This window comes from Xiphophorus couchianus, chromosome 18, assembly GCF_001444195.1.
Source record: "Xiphophorus couchianus chromosome 18, X_couchianus-1.0, whole genome shotgun sequence".
NCBI lineage: Eukaryota > Metazoa > Chordata > Actinopteri > Cyprinodontiformes > Poeciliidae > Xiphophorus > Xiphophorus couchianus.
This window is the reverse complement of record NC_040245.1, coordinates 11,111,367-11,129,209: the sequence shown is the minus strand read 5'-3', so window position 1 is coordinate 11,129,209 and position 17,843 is coordinate 11,111,367. Positions and strand designations below refer to the sequence as shown.

General features: G+C 38.8%; 1 protein-coding gene across 1 annotated transcript in view; it reads right to left on the bottom strand.

The window, feature by feature from the left end:
- The window catches only part of dpf1 (double PHD fingers 1), a 63,897-nt gene that overhangs the window by 21,473 nt on the left and 24,581 nt on the right, over positions 1 to 17,843 (bottom strand). The window contains exons 6-8 of the mRNA XM_027999113.1: positions 17,407 to 17,496; positions 16,496 to 16,574; positions 14,221 to 14,352 (exon numbers count right to left, since the gene is read on the bottom strand). Of these exons, the coding sequence (XP_027854914.1) occupies positions 14,221 to 14,352; positions 16,496 to 16,574; positions 17,407 to 17,496 (301 nt within the window). The remainder of the gene's footprint in view (positions 1 to 14,220; positions 14,353 to 16,495; positions 16,575 to 17,406; positions 17,497 to 17,843) is intronic.

The following is a 17,843-nucleotide window of genomic DNA, read 5'->3' as shown; positions in this document are numbered from 1 at the left end:
GTTAAAAACAAAAAAACCCTCAATCGATTCTCTATCCATTATCTTTACTAACTTTTCCATGTAGTTTCTCTAGGGGGTAGGAAGGTTTTATTAGCTCCTCCTGCTCAGTTCTGGAGGGAATAAATGGCTGTAATGCCAGGTTGCTACATTTGGGTTAGGGGCCGTACGCTAATGAGACTGAGTCCTTCTGATTGGCTGTATTCGTTCGTATGAGTGAGTCAATACTTTTGCTTTGCAATTTAGCATTATGTGTAATCTTAGGGAGCTGTAAAGGCAAATGGATCTTCGTCCTTGAGATCAGACAATAATAATATATACATATAGTCTTTCACTGAATGTCACTGACATCTTTTAAATTAACTTACAGTCACGGCAATACATTTCACAAGACCTAAGAGTAAACAGATCAATGCTTTTATAGCTCTTAATAGTACTAATAAGATGCAGTTTTTTTATCTAAATAGGATTTATTTCCATTTTTATGCATGGAGGCTGGAGGTGTAACAACATTAAATGCACTGAGGCTAAAGGAGCTGCTTATGAAAGGGTTTCACTCCTGGGGTCTTATGAGGACAGGTTTGTGCAGGGTGTACCGCAGCCACTGCAACACAAAGTGATTTTATGTTTCTCTCAAAACTGAGAGAAACATAAAATTTACCATAATACTTGAGGTCAGTATTTTATTTTGGAGCTATTTATTAGCACCATGTGAGTAAAGTTCCTTATAACTGAATTATTAAAAGGATGGATCACTGTAGCCCTCTCTTTCTGTGTGCATGCTGTATATGCGTGAGTCAATCGGAGGGGCAATAATGAGAAATGTTTTATTTTTATTTTGAAGCAGCATATCAGTATTTCAAGTCAAAATATTAGTATTTTCTTTTGAATTTCTGTTTTTACTAACTTTTTGTATTTCCACCATACATTGTATATTAAATTGTTAATTTTGTATAGACAAATAAAACTTAATGTTGCACCAGAAGTGAACGCTATTATTAAATAAGAATCCCTCCAATGGATCCATTCTAAAAACAATCAAACTGAAAGAAAAACCTTCTTTGAGGCACAAATCTGAATAAAAACATGGAACCACTCCTGCCATGGCCACAGAAGAACTGTGATCAAATTTTAAAAAAGCTGCAAAAATGGGTCCAGTGGAGACTTCATGCATGAATGTGTGTTTACTTATTAATAAACCAACAGAACCAGACGTTGACTGAGAGTAGCAGGAGGATGCGTAACGCTGCAGGCCTGAGGTACGCAGGCCTGAGGTCAGTATAAACATATTTCTGTTTTCTTGTTGTGGTCAAATATATTTCTTTCATCTTACTGTCTTATTTGGACTCATTGCTGTTGATTGGAGCTCAGATTCCCTGGTGGGATAAAACACACACACACACTCCACTACGCACGAATGCACACACACACATCTAAAACACATTCCGTCTGCTTTCTTTCTTTTTTATCTTGTCTGTGTGTATCTTTGTTTACTTTGCCTCTCCCTATGTGTGCTTGCTTTCAAGGCCCCTAGAGAGTGAATCAGCAGGTCCTGACGTACGTGAGTGAGTCTGGCCTGCCTGCGCGAAAGGGGGAAAAGGAAAAAAAAAACTCCCATCAATGATTAAACGCTTGTGGCCATGTTTCAGAAGCTGCCTGCAACCACAGACACACTAGTACTGCCAAAGAGAGGGAGGGGAGAAAAAAAAGGGTGGAAAACAGTAATAGAGGGAGACAATATATAGGAGTGGGAATGAGAGGGAAAAATAAAGAAGATATACATGGCAAGAAGAAAAAAGAAATAAAGTGACCAAGAGAAAAAAAAGAGCTGAATCTGTACACTTTTTTTATATATTCCACCTTTTCTCCTGACAATTCCTTCCTTCTGTATCCCCATCTCCAAATTTTTCTCCTCCTTTACCTGACCATCTTCTCTTCTCTCTCCCTCCCCTCCTCTGCTCTCCTCTCTCTTCTTCCAATTACCAGGAGGAGTACGAGCAGAACCGCACACTTCACAGCTTTCAAGTGTTGGAGAGAAATCCTCCTGGGAATTATCCAGCAAGAGATGAATTCTCAAATGGTCCCTTCGACTCCCCAACAACACCAACCCTTCTCCCTATCCGCCTTTCTCCCCCCAACATTGTCTCATTTTCTCCTCTTTTCCTCCTCCGTGCTGCTCCTTCATTACAATCTGCTGTTATTTTGCTTTCGAGCTCTTGTGTCTGGATCCTTTTGTTTTCACTCGTGTCTCATCTCTTTTACTAAAACAAGTGTTTTCTCTTGTTTAAGCTTTGTGAAATTACAAACAATATCATAATTGATGAGCATAGTGCAGAATATTACTTTAACAAAGTCTTTACATGCATAGCTTAGAGGAGTGCTAATTTCCCTGCTGTCTGACCTAATTCATTAAAATATTACCATCCTTTTAAAGACTTTCAGTAGGAAGTAATCCATCCAGACTGCCTTTAAAATAGCCCAAATTATCAGATCTATTTGACTTGAAGCTTTTATTATCTCACTCTTTAGTTCAACAGGTTTATTTGTGAGTCATGCAGCTACTAATGTTCTACCAGATCACCGCAAGGAAGTCACACCAAAACTGCTGTGCAGAGAGAAAATAGTGCATGAACAACACAAAGAAGTCATTATCCCGTGTCAATATGTTTAACCTCAGAAATTAACCCTGATTTTGATGATAATCAGTTTTTTTTCCTCCAACATCTCTCTGACCTAATATTTAAAAGTCATGAGGTCAAGAGCAAATTAGGGGAAGAGTCTAAGAAACATTAAATCAGATCTGCATTTGCAATACAGAGCATGTGCAGTTCAGGGGCCACGCTGCAAAATCAACTTATTTTAAATAGTGTTAAACATTAATATATTCTCAGTAAAACCCTAAGACCCTATTAGTACATGGTGCTGTGGTTCATAATGTGCCCCTCATTAACCAAGGTCCTGTTTGTGGTTTGCTTTAAGCTGCAGGAGATGTAACAAACATGAGGAAGAAGATGATGTGGTCAGAGGGGAACAAAAGTAAATTATGACCATGGTGAGACGTGGTGACGGGAGGATCATGCTGTGGGCTTTTCTCTATCAATGACAAGGAAGGTGGTCAGGCTTGATGGGAAGATGCATGAAGTTAAATACGAAGTACGTCTGGAAGAAAGTGTGTGGGACACTAAAACGATTTGGTGCTGGAGCTGAGGTTTACCATAGTCACAGTAAACATGAAACTACAGCTACATTGCAATGATTTACATTATGGATCAACAACCTTATTCCCTTATACCATTACTCTCATTATTTGTTTTCTTCTTGAGTGATAAAACCTTATGGCCCTTTGAAAAAATACAACTGAGCAAATTATCTAAATGTGTTCTATTTATAAATTGCACATTTTCATGATTAAAAAGCTCAATTTTATTCCTAAATTAACTTTTTGGAAAGTTAATGTACCTTTTATAGAATATAAAGATTTGCATTTATGGAAGGGATTATGGGGAAGAGCACAAGGCTTGTGGCCTAAAGAGAAAAAAGATACTCCTTGTACCATAAAAGTTTCAATTTGCTTGAAAACTCACAGAAAAACAGCTAGCCTATAATTTTTCATCACTTTCAGACTTGAATACAGTTTTATGTTAAGTTATTAAGAGTCAATGAAGCTCAAATGGCCTCATGTCAAACACTAATCTGATGATGAACTTTCTTTTGCCAATAAACCAACAGTGTGACAGGGGTGTTAGTATCCAAGTTAAGGGTTATTCTTTTTTATTCACATTTTTTACCCTTAACATTAGATATTATTCAATTTCACCTTTTTTGGGTTAATATGGTTTGTAAAACCTGACCATGTTGAGTCATATTGGACCCAAAGCTGGTTAAGCAAAATAATCCAAAATTGGGCAGCTATTTTTTTCCCTTGTAGGTTGTAATGTATTTCTTTGGACTTATTATTGTCTTATGACTTTTGTGCTTCCACTGAAAAAGTGTTAGCTTTGACCTTTCTGCTTGAATGCGTTGATGTTTCTCACTGTCTTCTAAATTACTTTTTTTGATTCATTTCAATTGTTTTTCCATGTCTATGTCTGATTCTTGATTTTACCTATAATGCATAATATCTTAATGGTATTTGCGACTCTAATGGACTGACTAAAGTAATTTAATATTTTTTTGTGTGTGTTTTCTTTCTTTCTCTTCTGTCGTTTTTGGTTCTCTGCAGTTATCCAAAAGTAAGCAAAGCCATTACTGATTGTAGCCATTTTGTTCTAGCTGTTCTTTGGACTCAGGACCGCAGGGCTTCCAGTTTGGCAGGTGTAGATGGAAGAAAGAAATGAGGATGAGGAGTAAGAGGGGAAAATGGCAGAAGGCAAGGTAAGTGTTTGAGGGAAAGTGAAAGAGAGCTGGAAAAACCGAGGAGGAAGACAATGAAGACACAAACGGGAGTGAAGGAAAGGAAGCAGGAAAAAAAAATGTCTCCATGTTGTGTCGAAGCAGCAGTGTGTGAAAACACACACTCTGCACTCCTGTCGCCTCGCTGCTTAATGAGGAAAGCCTCTGAGGGGTAGCGCACACAGACACAATGAGAGCACACACATGCACGGCCAAAATCACACACATACAGTAGGGAGCACATGTGCACACACAGAGATTTACAGCGATGCCTTTGCATAATAACTTTGGCTGTCCAGTTTTACTTCCATCCCCTTCCCCCCGCTGCTCGCTCTTTTTAACATGATGCACAGGAGCCTCTCTAACCCCTCTGCAGCCACACACATGCACCCCCATACGCACACACATATATACTGTATACATGTAAAGTTGAGGATGTTGTTGAGAGGACAAGAGATGAACGGATGCAGAGGAAACCAGCAGCACACACTTCACATTCACACTGACACTATCCCAAATGCTTAGGGAGACATTTCCAGATTTTTTTTATGCAGACAAGAAGACATAGATGCAGTCAGATGGAAACCGTCAGTCACAGATGAAAAGTCACTGGCTTCCTTCCTCCCTGTCTTTCTCTCTCTCCCTCTGCTTCTGTCTTCTTCCCATCCTCTTCCTCTTTCTTCCTCCTCACAGTTTCTCATTATTGCTTCTCCTCTCTCTGTTTCTGATTCCATCTCTTCTACGCTTCATTGTGCTTCTGTTTTTTCTTTACTTTTCATGTTTCATCTCTTTCTTAGTTGTTTTTTTTTTTTGCCTGCTCCTGCTTCACTCTTGGAGAGGAAATTGGAACTCTTTGCTGCAATCCATCTGTTGTCACACTAATGCTTGCGCCAGTGCCACCCCCTCCATACCCGTCCTCTGTTTCTCCCAAAAAAACCTGCTCTTTTTATTCCCCATTTCTGTCTTCACCACACCCATCCCAACCTTCAGCCTTTCACATGCATCGCACAAAGACACAAGTATTACCTCCACTCGTGTCCACTCAGCAGCTTGCGTAACTCTCGGTGCATTGTGGGACTGGATGTGTGCGTTTGTGTGTGCAATGTGAGTCGGTGTGCCGAGATGACATTGCAAAGTAAAGAGGACGGAGGCTGTTTTGGTGCATAGTAAAACTTGATATATGGCTGCACTGTAATCACACTGACCCAAGACAACACACACACACACATGCACACACACACAGCATCTATCTATCAGGCTCTACAGCCTTCTGAATGTGTGCACATACAGTAAATAGACACACATGCAAATAAATGGCCCACGCACACAGTCACACAACCTCTCCCATAAATCATGCATGTAAAGAAATCAGCCTTACAGTGGGACTATGTGTCTGTGTGTGATTATTTTGTGCAAATATGCTCACATTTGCAAACTCTCAGAAAGAGCCACTTAGCCAGCACAGACCAGTGTCCCCGTCGATAAAGAGTTAAAATGCAAATTATTAATCCTATTTGGTTCCAGGGGAGAGAACAGGCTGGGAATGTGACTGTGAAATCCTGTTTGAATTGCGCCCAGCCTCTCATGGTCCACTGTACAGCATGTCAGCCCTGCACCATCATGTGGAAATGTCAGAAATTACCACTTGGGACAAAGCAGAGTGTATAAAAGGGGGGGGATTTCAGACAAAAAAAACAGGGGGCGGAGGGAGAGTCACTGCATCCCATTTTTTAGAAGATTCTGCTTGGAAATATGGAGTTTTTGTCATTGGAGCAGGTTTCTTTGGTTTGCTTCCATTCACATGTTTATTTCAAACAGATTTTCAATGCAAGTGGCAACAGTTCTTGCACCAGGTTTGGTAAGTTTCCCAGGAAGAACCAAATTATTACTCCACTCTGAAAAAATGTTTTGAAAAAATAATCCCCATCAGACCAATTTTCTGTGCTCTAGTAGAGATAATTTGACCGGTAACCAAGGTAGTGTTGATTCTTATCTCTTTCAGAAGGTTTGCGCCAATTTCTCCCTTTTTCAGACAGTAACAAAACAAGAAATAGATGTAAAGTACGACTAGACTAGGTTGGAAACTGGTGGGCTGTGGTTGTGCGAGCTGGGGCTTTTCCAAACACGGCCAAGACAACTAAAGAACCACAAAACAACCAGCCAGCAAGCCACAGCACCACATCTTGAGACAGAATACCAAATGAAGTAGACTCCAATATTACGCTGCTTTCACCAGTCGGAGTGTCAGGGGGGATCTATATGATGAATCATGAAGAGATTTTTCCTGGTCCTCAACTCTGTGCGCCTCGCTCTGCTTCCCTCTTTGTCTGCTTTCTCTCACTCCTCCCATTCTTTATGTTATTTTTAATGAACTCCTCTGAGCGCCTCTCTCGCTCTTGTCTGCTCTTGAACTTCTCAGATTCTGCTTTCCTTCATTTCTTCTTCTCACTGTTTCTGATCTTCCCATACCTCTCCTCTCTTGCCCCTCTCCTCCTCCTCGTCCTCCCTTTTTCTCTCAATCTTTCTCTCTTTTCAATGTACATAGCTGTGTACTCTTTAGGAGGGAGCCCTGGCGGTATCTATGGCAACCAGATTGCTAGGCAACAGCCATTTCTCCCCTTCCTCTCTCCGGCACTGTGTGGCAGCAGCAACAATTAACCAATCAAAAGCTCAGAGGGAATGTCAGAGTAAGTGAAAAGTTCAAAACAAATCCATGTCTGAGCATGGGCAACAAGTACATATCCAATCAATAAGTATCGGCTGTTAAGGTTATCATGTCTGACTTTACAGAGTTCTTTTGAATGTATCCCAGACCTTCTATTTAAACATAATAAAAATACCCAAAAGATGTCTTGAAGATCCTTTCAAGGGTTAAGTTGGTAATGTACTTTATTTGTCACAGATTTATGGCCTTAAATCTTATTTATCGGATACTGAATTGTGGCATATGAATGACAGTTGAACAAGTTTTGCTTGGGTTTATTCTCACCAATCAGGAGGAGTTGAATGCAAAAATATGCTGGCTGGAAACAAGAGACACATTGAGAAATTGATGATTTTCAGCTTGATCAACCATGACTGGCTGGTCGGAAACTCAATTTCACAATTAATCAGTGAACCCACCACATTTGAGCACATTCAACAGCACTCTTAAGTCAGAATGTTGTTACTGAAGACTCAAAATACTTGTCAGAAGCATTAATAACATGTTGTACTGGTATACTTCTTTCATTGAAAATACAGGGCCCAAGCCAAATTACTGATTTACTGATTCCCAAACTTTACACTTTGCAAATAAAAGCGCCTTTCTTCTGGCAACTTTTCTCCTGACTCATCCATTTAATTGCTAGTAAGAGGCATGAATCAAGCAGTGGCAGCACACTTTTCACCACCAAATCCAATGCTTTGCATTGTGCTTGACAACATAAGGTTTGTGTGTTGCTGCTCATGGAAACCTGCTGACTCTGCAGACGGTTGGTGATGTATGTGCAAATTGTTCCTCAGTATCTTCTGACCCTTCTCTGTGATTTTACATGGTCAACCACTTTGTCACTGAGTTAATTCAATCAATCCCACTTTTTAATAATATCACAAGTATTAAGAATTGGTATTTGCTGCACAGGTTGTATTACACTGTGAATGATTCTTCTGTAAATCTTTGTAGAAGTAGTTTGCATACCAGGTGCTGATATTTATACATCTGTGCCCAAAGTTATTGAAACTCCTGAATTCATTGGTTAGGATGGGTAACTGATTACTTTTGGTAATGTAATAACACTAAAGGGAAATATACCACATGTCCAAGGACCATTGGTACTGATTGGGTACTGTTAGTTTTAGTTTTGCAACATTGTTTCTCATAGATCCAGCCTGATTGAAAAATGTCCTCTATTTGACTGTTTGTAGACAGTAGGTAGAGGACAGGAACGCCATTTTAAAAACACAAGGCAGAAAAGTGAAAAGGAGGGGGCACATAATAACCCTCAATGTTGAGAAGGTACAGAGGGAAACTGACCTTCAAAGGGCTCAATTACATGTAGCACACACACAGATAGGCACTGGAAGTTGGGCATGATTGGCCGTATGGCACATTTGCACAACTAGCTGGCAGAATCACACACACAAAGATGTTAATGCATGTGTATGCAGAGTGTGTGTGTTTTACAAAGCACACATGCAAATAAACACACAAGAATTCAGTATCCCTGCTGCTGCACACTGTAGGACCGTCTGTCCGTCCAGATAAAGTGGGCTCTGAATCTCAGTGCTGATTTGAGAAAGAGAGGGAGGTATTTAATGACAACTGCACCCCCATCCTCCTCTTCCTCTTTCCTATCCTCCCGCCATTTTTTATTTTCAATATACTTTGGTCTCAGTCATACCAGGATGTCCCTCAGTTTGTAACCTTTTCCTGAGATTTCCCTAACATTCCGATCCATACCTATAAAACCAATTTACAGGTGTGGCGCTGCAGGTCCGACCTCCAGCATAAGCACCCCCCGCCACCGCCACTACTACATCTCCACAGACACCTCCTCTTTGTCTTCTACCCCCACCCCTCCCAACATCACATCAATGCCAAAAGAGACCTCCACACCTCCACCCTACCCTCTCTCCCTCCCTCTACACCTCCAACCTCTTCTTCTCCTGTTTGGGAGCAAAAGGAAAAAAACACTATATGTGGTGCAGTCATGAATTTTAATGCCTCTGCTCAGTCTGAGTAAACACTACATTGGCACGCATTCAGATATATATGGGCGATGTTCGTAATGGTGGCTGATTTCAGAGACATTAGATGCGAAACAAAGAAGAAAATAATTGTGAGGGGAGCCAAAGCTGATTGATGAAGCAAAACACGGGGAGACAAAATGGAAAATGGGAGAGGCAGGAAGGGAAGGAGGAAGGGGAGAAGAAAGTAGTGAAAGATGGACCAAGAGAATGAAGGAAAATCTCATCTCCTTGTGGAATAATCCGCCATTTATCACACTGATGGTAAGGAACAGGAAGGGAACGCTTCAGAAACGATAAGTTTCTGTAAGTATCAGCTCACACTCCTGTTGCGGTAGCTGCATACATACTATAGTGTCTAGACAGCCAGGATATAGCATAAATTATGCATGCGGGTTTTGCTCTGAACTAACAGATATATTAATATTATTACACATGTGGCGATATATAGAAGGGTGGACCGCTCAGCAGATTGGGTTAATGCGTATTGACGCATACACATTCACATCAGGGCACCCACACATGCACACCCACACGCCTTGCGCCTTGCAAATAAATGTGCACGTACACACACTGCCACCCTCCAAAAATGGCTAAGCTTCCTTTTTCATTTCAGCAGAGAAGATTGCATTTTCTGAAGCAGTGTGTGTGTGCGCGTGTGTATTTCTGCGTCAGGAGGGAATATGTGTGTGTGTGGAGGGGTGCGTGTGTGTTGGGCGGGAGCACATTAAGTGATTCAAATGCTGTCTCTCTTGCACTCCTCCAGTGAAGAGACCCAGAACTCCAGCCTGACCATATAAATATATATTTATATAGCCAGGGTCAGTTTGTTGTTTAGGACAGGCCAATTTAAAAGCACACTGCCAATTAAATAACAGGCAGCACAGCTTCAGTCTGGACAATGTTGCAGTGCAGCATACACACAACAGATAGGGTGCGTGTGTGTGCGTGCACTGTGCGTTTATCTGCTCTGAGCAAATTGCTTGCTTTTTAAGACCTTGCAGAACAAAGAAAAGAGATACTCCTTTTTTCAAAATGTCTGCAACTATTTCTGCTGCCTTTCCGCAAAAGAAGACTGTAGCAATTTCACTAAACATTACCAACCAGAGCACAACTTCTCTCAGGACTAATACATTCTGTTTCCCTTAAAGGAGTGATCAAAAACTAACAAAGCCTAAAGACACAAGATAATGGTGAACACAAACCATAGCGCTGACAGAAAACTGGCCCAGAAAACAAAACATCCCAAAAGATAAAGATTGTTTGCAGATTTGAGCCTGCAGCTGACATAAATGGAGTTTAGGGTTTGATTCTAGACTTCAGTGTTTACCAGAATCTGTGTTCTTGTATGTCACTAGAACCTTTTCATAGTCTAAATCAGTGAATACAGAAAAGAAATTGCTAATTTCCACACATATCTAACATAGAGTTCTACTCAACACAATACAAAGTTCTGTGTATTGAATTCTAAGTAAATTTCAAGAGATGGTTCTAGATTTGCATTGTTGGCAACATTTGTTGGCATCCCTGGTAAAAACATGCAAAAAACCCAACTTTCTAACAGCACAATAATCCCGCCCTTAAAAATTTGATTTGATTGGATTCTAAATAATGACTGATATTACAAAAAAAAAAGCTAAAGCTAAAACATCAGGTGCATCCTACAAGATTCTTAATGCTGTGTGATATTCAGGGTGTTTAGCTACAACCATGCTAGGAACCTACTAATATGACTATAATAGTGTGATAAAAATAATTTTCAACAGGATTGCAAATTAAAACAAATGAAACTCAGCTCATCACCAAAAACATAAGGGTTTTTATCCTGTTGACAGCGCCAAAAGAATATCTCTATCATGTTAGCCTAAAACTGGCCTAAGGGGAAGAAAGCATTAGTAAACAATATGGTGGATATTCGTTACAACCTCATGATATTATGCACCAGTGAACTAATGGACACTTTGTAAGCTATTGAGCCATGCTGAGAGCGGTAAATGAAAACATACACACATTCAGGGTTTAACTATAAAGAGCGCTATGGATTAAGAGGTCTGTGACAGTATTACTGGTGTTTGTTCTTTAGAACTGGTGAATGTTGTGTGGAGAGTAATTTGTTCTCTCATTAAGTCGGTATGTAACCTTGCAGCTGATTCAACAAGGTTAAAGCATGTTGCATTGATCAGAGTCTTTTTAAATTACTTGAGGCATTACACTTTAGATACATCTGAAGATACATCTATGATTTTGTTCCTGTGCTAATCCAGAAACTGAAGAAAAATGCAAATATGAGCTCCAAAGTATTTGAAGTTGGTAAATCTAACCCTTTAGAATACGCCTGGCGAATGCTATCTTACAATAACACACCAGATGCTCAGCCATAGAGCTGTAAGTAGTGAAAATGTTTCCTTGTCTTGGTAACATTATATATAATATAATATATCTTGGTATTTGATGATACTTTCACTTGTAATCTTTTGAAAGCTTGGTTATTATATTTGTTTACTAAAATGCACCTGTTGTTTTTTTTTGCTTGGAAAACATACAGCCAGAGCTCGTTATCATTATCATGTTCTTTTTTAAAAAACTGGTAACAGTCTATAATGTTGCTCTGTCTTTTGTTAAAGGGCCAAAAGCAAATTTTATGAGCTAGTCAATTGGACCAGAATAAATTAGAAGAACATTTCAGATTTTAGATACATTTGGCATTATTTCTAAAGAGTCTTTAGAGTCTAAAACATTTAACGAGTAAAAACATAAAAGAAATTGTGATTCTGACAATAATATTCTTCCAGAGCTTTAGTTGCCAAGACAGTGGAAACTGACACAAAGAAAGAGATGTTTAGTTATTCTTGCTTTAAAGTGGCCTCAGAGCAATTACATCAATAATCAATCAATCAATCAATCAGTAACGGATGTTTCAATGTATCCTTTAATACGGATTAATTCCAAGCTTGCTTAACTTGTGAATTAAAAAGAAATTCAAAGATGAAAACTCAACTAATTAGACAGAAATACATCTTAGGAGACTTAAATTAAGCTAAAAAATAAAAGCTGAAAAAGTTTGAGTTGAACCCTAAACAATGCTTTGACTAAGGATTGTTATACTGTGATGTTATGCATACACTCATTTTGGTGAAATGATCTCAGCTGAAGTTTGGTGTTGTATTTGAAAGTGAAGCAGCACTGATTGTGTTGAATAAACCTCGACTACTTTAATATTAGTCTCTGAGCAAAGTTACACTAGATCGCTGCCATCATCTACCTGGGAGCAAACGATAAATCCATGACTATGTCTTTTTTTATCTGATGGACATTAGTGGCTGAACAATTGCCAGTTCAAGCAGTTGAGCTAAATATAATGTATGTATTCTGAGTCATTGTGGTTCAACAGTCATTAAGGTATTGTCAATGTATCTTTAGTTCGTCTAAATGAAATAAATATACTTTGCACTAATGCAAATTCCAGTTATTAATAAAAGATTTATGCTACAGTGCCTTGCAAAAGTTTACTCTCAATTATTAATATATCTTAAACTTTACCAGATGTACCAAGTTCAGTTCAAATAAGTATGGGTGATTTCTGAAGACAATTGGGAACTGAATTTTATTTAGTGGTATCAGATTAAAATTGTCTAAACATGCAAGCCACACTCTTCAGATTTCTAATGTAAACATTTTTGAATGTCATTTTTCAATTTCATTTCACTTCACAGTCAAGCGTTATTTTGTGTTGGTCCATCAGATAACACCCAGATGGAATATGTTTGTGGTTGTAGCATGACAGAGGAAGAACATAAAAAAATAAAAAAATCAATACTTTTGCATAGCACCGTATGTGAAAAGATTAGATTTTAAATCAGAATTTTTGGATGCTCAGTAACAATAAATAGCATGACACAAAAAGCTGAATTTAAAGTCATACTAATGACAAACAATTGCTTGAAATAAACTTGGCTGCAACTCACTTTGAATGGTTGTAGCAATTGCATCAAAGACATTCATCTGACCTTGACTTGCTGTTAAGGAATAGTGTGTGAATTGATATCCTTCAATGTTCAAATAATAAAGGACATTACATCTCCTAGAAACAAATATGCAGCTATAGGAGTGACTATTATCAGGCAACACTGAATTTGATCAGAGTTGCTGAAATCAAGAGTGAAGAATCTTATTTTTTATCTTCTTTACACCAAATAAAAGGCATGATTTTTTTATGACTGTAATTTATTCATAAATGGTAGTTGTTATAGACATTGTTGTTTCACTGAGGGCTGTCTCAGAGGGTTACTATTGCTGTCTTTCAGCAAGCAGGTTGCTTGGATGGCTTTTCTCCAGCTATTTTGGCTTCCTCTTACAGTTTTCTACATCTTTGTTGGCCTGTAATGGACAATGGCTTGTTTATGTGCTACTGTGTTAATGGCGGAAAAACAAATTACTGTTCCAGGAAAACTGTTTATCCTCCACTGGTGGCCATGTTAACTAGCCTGAATACTCATGACAGGCTCTGTTGTAAGGAACTAGCGTTAGTATAGTTCCTGATAGCAGAGAGCAAGGGGGAAGGGTGTGAGCAGCACATACACAAAGGTGATTGGCAGCACTAAGACCTTCCTCCTGCCTCTGATTAGTTGTTTCTGACCAAACGATGCATTTCTGCCGATGTCAGCAGAACTACAGGGAGGAGTTAAATTTTTCACAGAGTAAGTGTCTCATGTTATGCTGCCATGGCAGTAACAATTTAGCAAATAGTAAAAAACATATATTTTTCATAAATGTTACATACTGCGGTTTTAACAGGTACCTCTCTCTATTGCCCATTGACCTAATCAACAAAGAGAAACCTCTGAGAGTGAAAAATTATCTGGTTAACACATAATATGACATAGAAAGAACTGAGGATGCATACACTGAGGATTTGAGTGAGTTCAACCAAAACACTTCTTCAGGAGAATCATTGGGTCATAACAATATTCTGATTTGGAGACCTTGTTGGAATTAGAGTCAAATCTCCTGAACCAGAACTTCTTATACATTGATTCTTAATACATTACACATGCATGATGTGAATAATGGACAAGGACGGACATATTCAGACTGCAGACTCACGCTTGTGGTTGCTCTTGCGTTGAAAGGGAAGTGTGTGTCGCTCCGAGTCCTCTTCACCCTCCTCATCTGCCAGGTGTGTGTGAGTGTAATGGTAGCTCAGCCCAGGACGGTTCTTATATCGCTTGCCACAGACTGCAACACACCCATATGATTTGTGTAAGCCTTGTTTTGAATAATGTTAAAGTTGGAAAGAATCCATGCATTTTCAAAAATGTTATTTTTAGGACATTAAAAAGTCTTCATAATGGTCAAAGTTAATATTTTTTAATACTTAGTATGCATCAATGTAACCACAGACAGATGTGAAGAGTGATCAGCAGAGTTGATTTTACAACAAAATAAAAATGACAATTCAAGGTTTTTGCCCGAAAGCAAGAATATGTATGATGACATTAAAGCAAGGGGTGGAAGGACAGCTTATGCTACAAAATCTTCCAATATACAGTATAGTAATTCTCACCAAAGAGAAGCTTTTCTCATAAAAACCCTATGCAGAAGTTATATCATCATGTGAATATTTCTGGTGAGAAAAGCTCAAGTTATTATAAAGGATTTAAAGTGAAGTGCTTTAAGTTTGACAACCTGTTGTATCTGTTAGACATTCTCATTTTGAGGTGAGAAAGAAGGAAGTTCTTGAGTTGAAGTGTTGTGTGGACACACTCCGCTAAGTTCTCGCCTACTGGCTAACATCACTCATTTACATTATCATTAAAGAAACCTCAAGTTTTTTTAGATTTCATAAAAAATAGACATGTCCCCAGAGTGACAAATGAGATACAAATGATTTGCAAATGAATCTATCAACCACATTGTGAGTTGTGAAAACAACAGATGGGAATTATGTTTCCCAAAAATAAGCTTAAATCTAATCTTGTCTCAGGAGCACGATATGTCCTTACACCCCTAAAAATAATGTAAAAATAATAATAATAATGTGCGTATTTACAAAGTTGTGCTTTTACCCATTATGGTCCCTAATTTTTGAATGCCAACAAGTTAGTGAAGTAAATTTGTTTTTTCTTAAAAATTCTTGCATTTGTTACTTCAAGGCTGGACTACTATAACTATTTTCTATACAGAAGTTCACAAAATGCCATTGAAAGCCTTCATCTGATGCAAACCCCTGCAGCAAGATAAAAATTAAAAAGATCATATTTCTCCCATTTTAGCTTCCCGTCATTGGCTCCCTGTTAAATTCAGAACAGAGTTTAAGATTCTCATTGTCACATCTAAGCCCTTAATAATCAGCTCCATCATACATCAGAGATTTGATTATTCTATATGTTCCTAACAGAGCACTTTGCTCTCAGACTGCAGGTCTAGTGATGGTTCCTAGAGTTTCTCAAAGTCCAACGGGAGGCAGATCCTCCTCTCCTGTGGAACCAGCTCCCAATTTTAGTGCTTGAGATTAACCTTAAAATTTTTCTTTTTGATAAAGCTTACAGCAATGTTTATCCAGTCAATTGAGGTGAGGTAGATCTTTTGGCCAGCAGGAGAGAACACAGTCTTTTAAGGAGGTCCTCTATGGCTCTCTCATGCCTCATTCACACAGATAATTATCTTGAACTGTCTCTGTAGTTATGCTGCTGGCCACTTTTCATCACTTTCTTCTTCTACTCTTCAATTTGCATTATTCAATGTTATTGCAATTGCTAAATTGTTGTTTTCTCTCAGTTATTTTTCTCTCCATAGACGCTCCACCTGGTCTGGCGTTCTGTTTGGCGGTGGTGCCTTCCAGGAGGAGAGCATAGGTTGAGATAATGCTGTCAACAACTAGACATCCTTCCTTTTCTACTATTAACTTTTAATATTACATTAACATAGAAAGTACTTCTATATAATTTATTCTGTTTCTCTTTTGTGCATTCTGCTCTGTCTTCTCAAACCCCTGTGTCAGATGTCCGCTTGCACTGGGCCTGGTTCTGCTGGAGGTTTCTTCCTGTTAAAGGGTAGTATTTCCTCTCCACTTTCACTACATGCATGCTCAGTATGAAAGGTTGCTCTAAATTCAACCTGACACAAGAAATTTTCTGCTGTCAATACCTGCTCATCCAGGAGGAGTGAATGCTGCAAGTCAATGACTCGATGCAATGTACTGGATTTCCTTAGATAAAAACTTTTTTAATGAGATTAATAAACTGATCTTCATGCACTGTTTGATGACTAGGACAAACCAGAATGCATATGTGATTGAATAGAAGTGCCTCAAGATGACATTTGTTGTGAATTGGCATTATGTAATTAAACTGAATTGAATAAAAAACCCAACGCTCACTGTCACAGACGTAAGGCTTATCTCTGTCTTCAATGGCAGGCAGCTCTTGTCTTTTCCTCATTCCTCCAACACCATAGGCCTGTAAAGAAACACCCACACAAACACACATGTAAGAACTCTCATGCAAACACATGCAAAGGTAGACACAAAAATGTTTGAACTTCCACACTCTTCACATGTGGCTTGTATGAATAAAACAAAAATATAGAAAAACATAACAGCACAACGCTCATGAGTCTGTTCAAGTGCCTCTACACACAAACACACACACATGCACGTTTGGATTCTAATCATCTGCTCTCAGTGCAAAGCTACACTTCCAGCAGGAGGGGGCTGATGACACCTAGCAGGGGAGCAACAGTTCCAATTAGCAACCCTGGTGTCTGTGTGTGTGTGTGTCAGAGAGAAACAGTCTGTGTGTATGTGCTGCATGTGTGTGGGATGATTTTCAGAATACATTGTTAACACTTGATTATCCTCCCATAGGATGCACAAAAAGAGTGGGAAAATAAGACCTCTGTGCTCTAATCAAAGTTGTAAAAAATAGAAAAAAAAGAGGTCATCCCAGCGTGATTTAATCTCTAGATCTGTTTGCTTTTAATCGGGCCAAGTCCTGCGTTGTCAGAAGAAATCTCATTACATTAGTGTGGTATGCAGAGGACTGACAAATGATTACATGTCACACTGTGAGAAGGAAGACTCCAATGTACTCTAGTTTAGAGCCTGGAAACACAGAGGTCACTGTTTGTCTCATCACTGTTTAACTCTGAGCTCTGGCTGGCCTATTTTTCTTATGTTGACCTCACTTTCTCACACAGACAGCCAACCAGGCACTCTGTAATCACATGAAAACTGACCATCATGTGGAAACTTGGAGAAAAAAATAGTCTGAAATGTCATTGCTGTCCTACCCGTGCTTTGGTACGGTTCTTGCGCTTCGGTACATCTTCCTCCATGTCGTCCACCTCTAGCTCATGAGGAAAATCCCCAACAAGCAGCTTCTATAAAATGAGAGAAAGGTGGACTATCAGAAAGGACTCTTATCCTTGCTGTAACAACAGAGCTGCAGCACAGGTCAGATCAGCCTACACAGGACAAAGAAATGACAAAGTGTAATTTACTGCTTTATTGCAATTACACTGCTGTCTCCTTTCTACAGCAGATATGCAGCACTCAAATCTGTAAAAAGCCTTAAAATACATGTATATTTTAACATATAGGTATACTCTCACACTGGAAAAAAACAATAGAAAAAGCATATATTTCATTATTTGTATGTTGAAAAATGCCTTTTAAATAAATGTACTAGAAACATTTTTTTTTTCAATTTATATTACTTCCATTTACT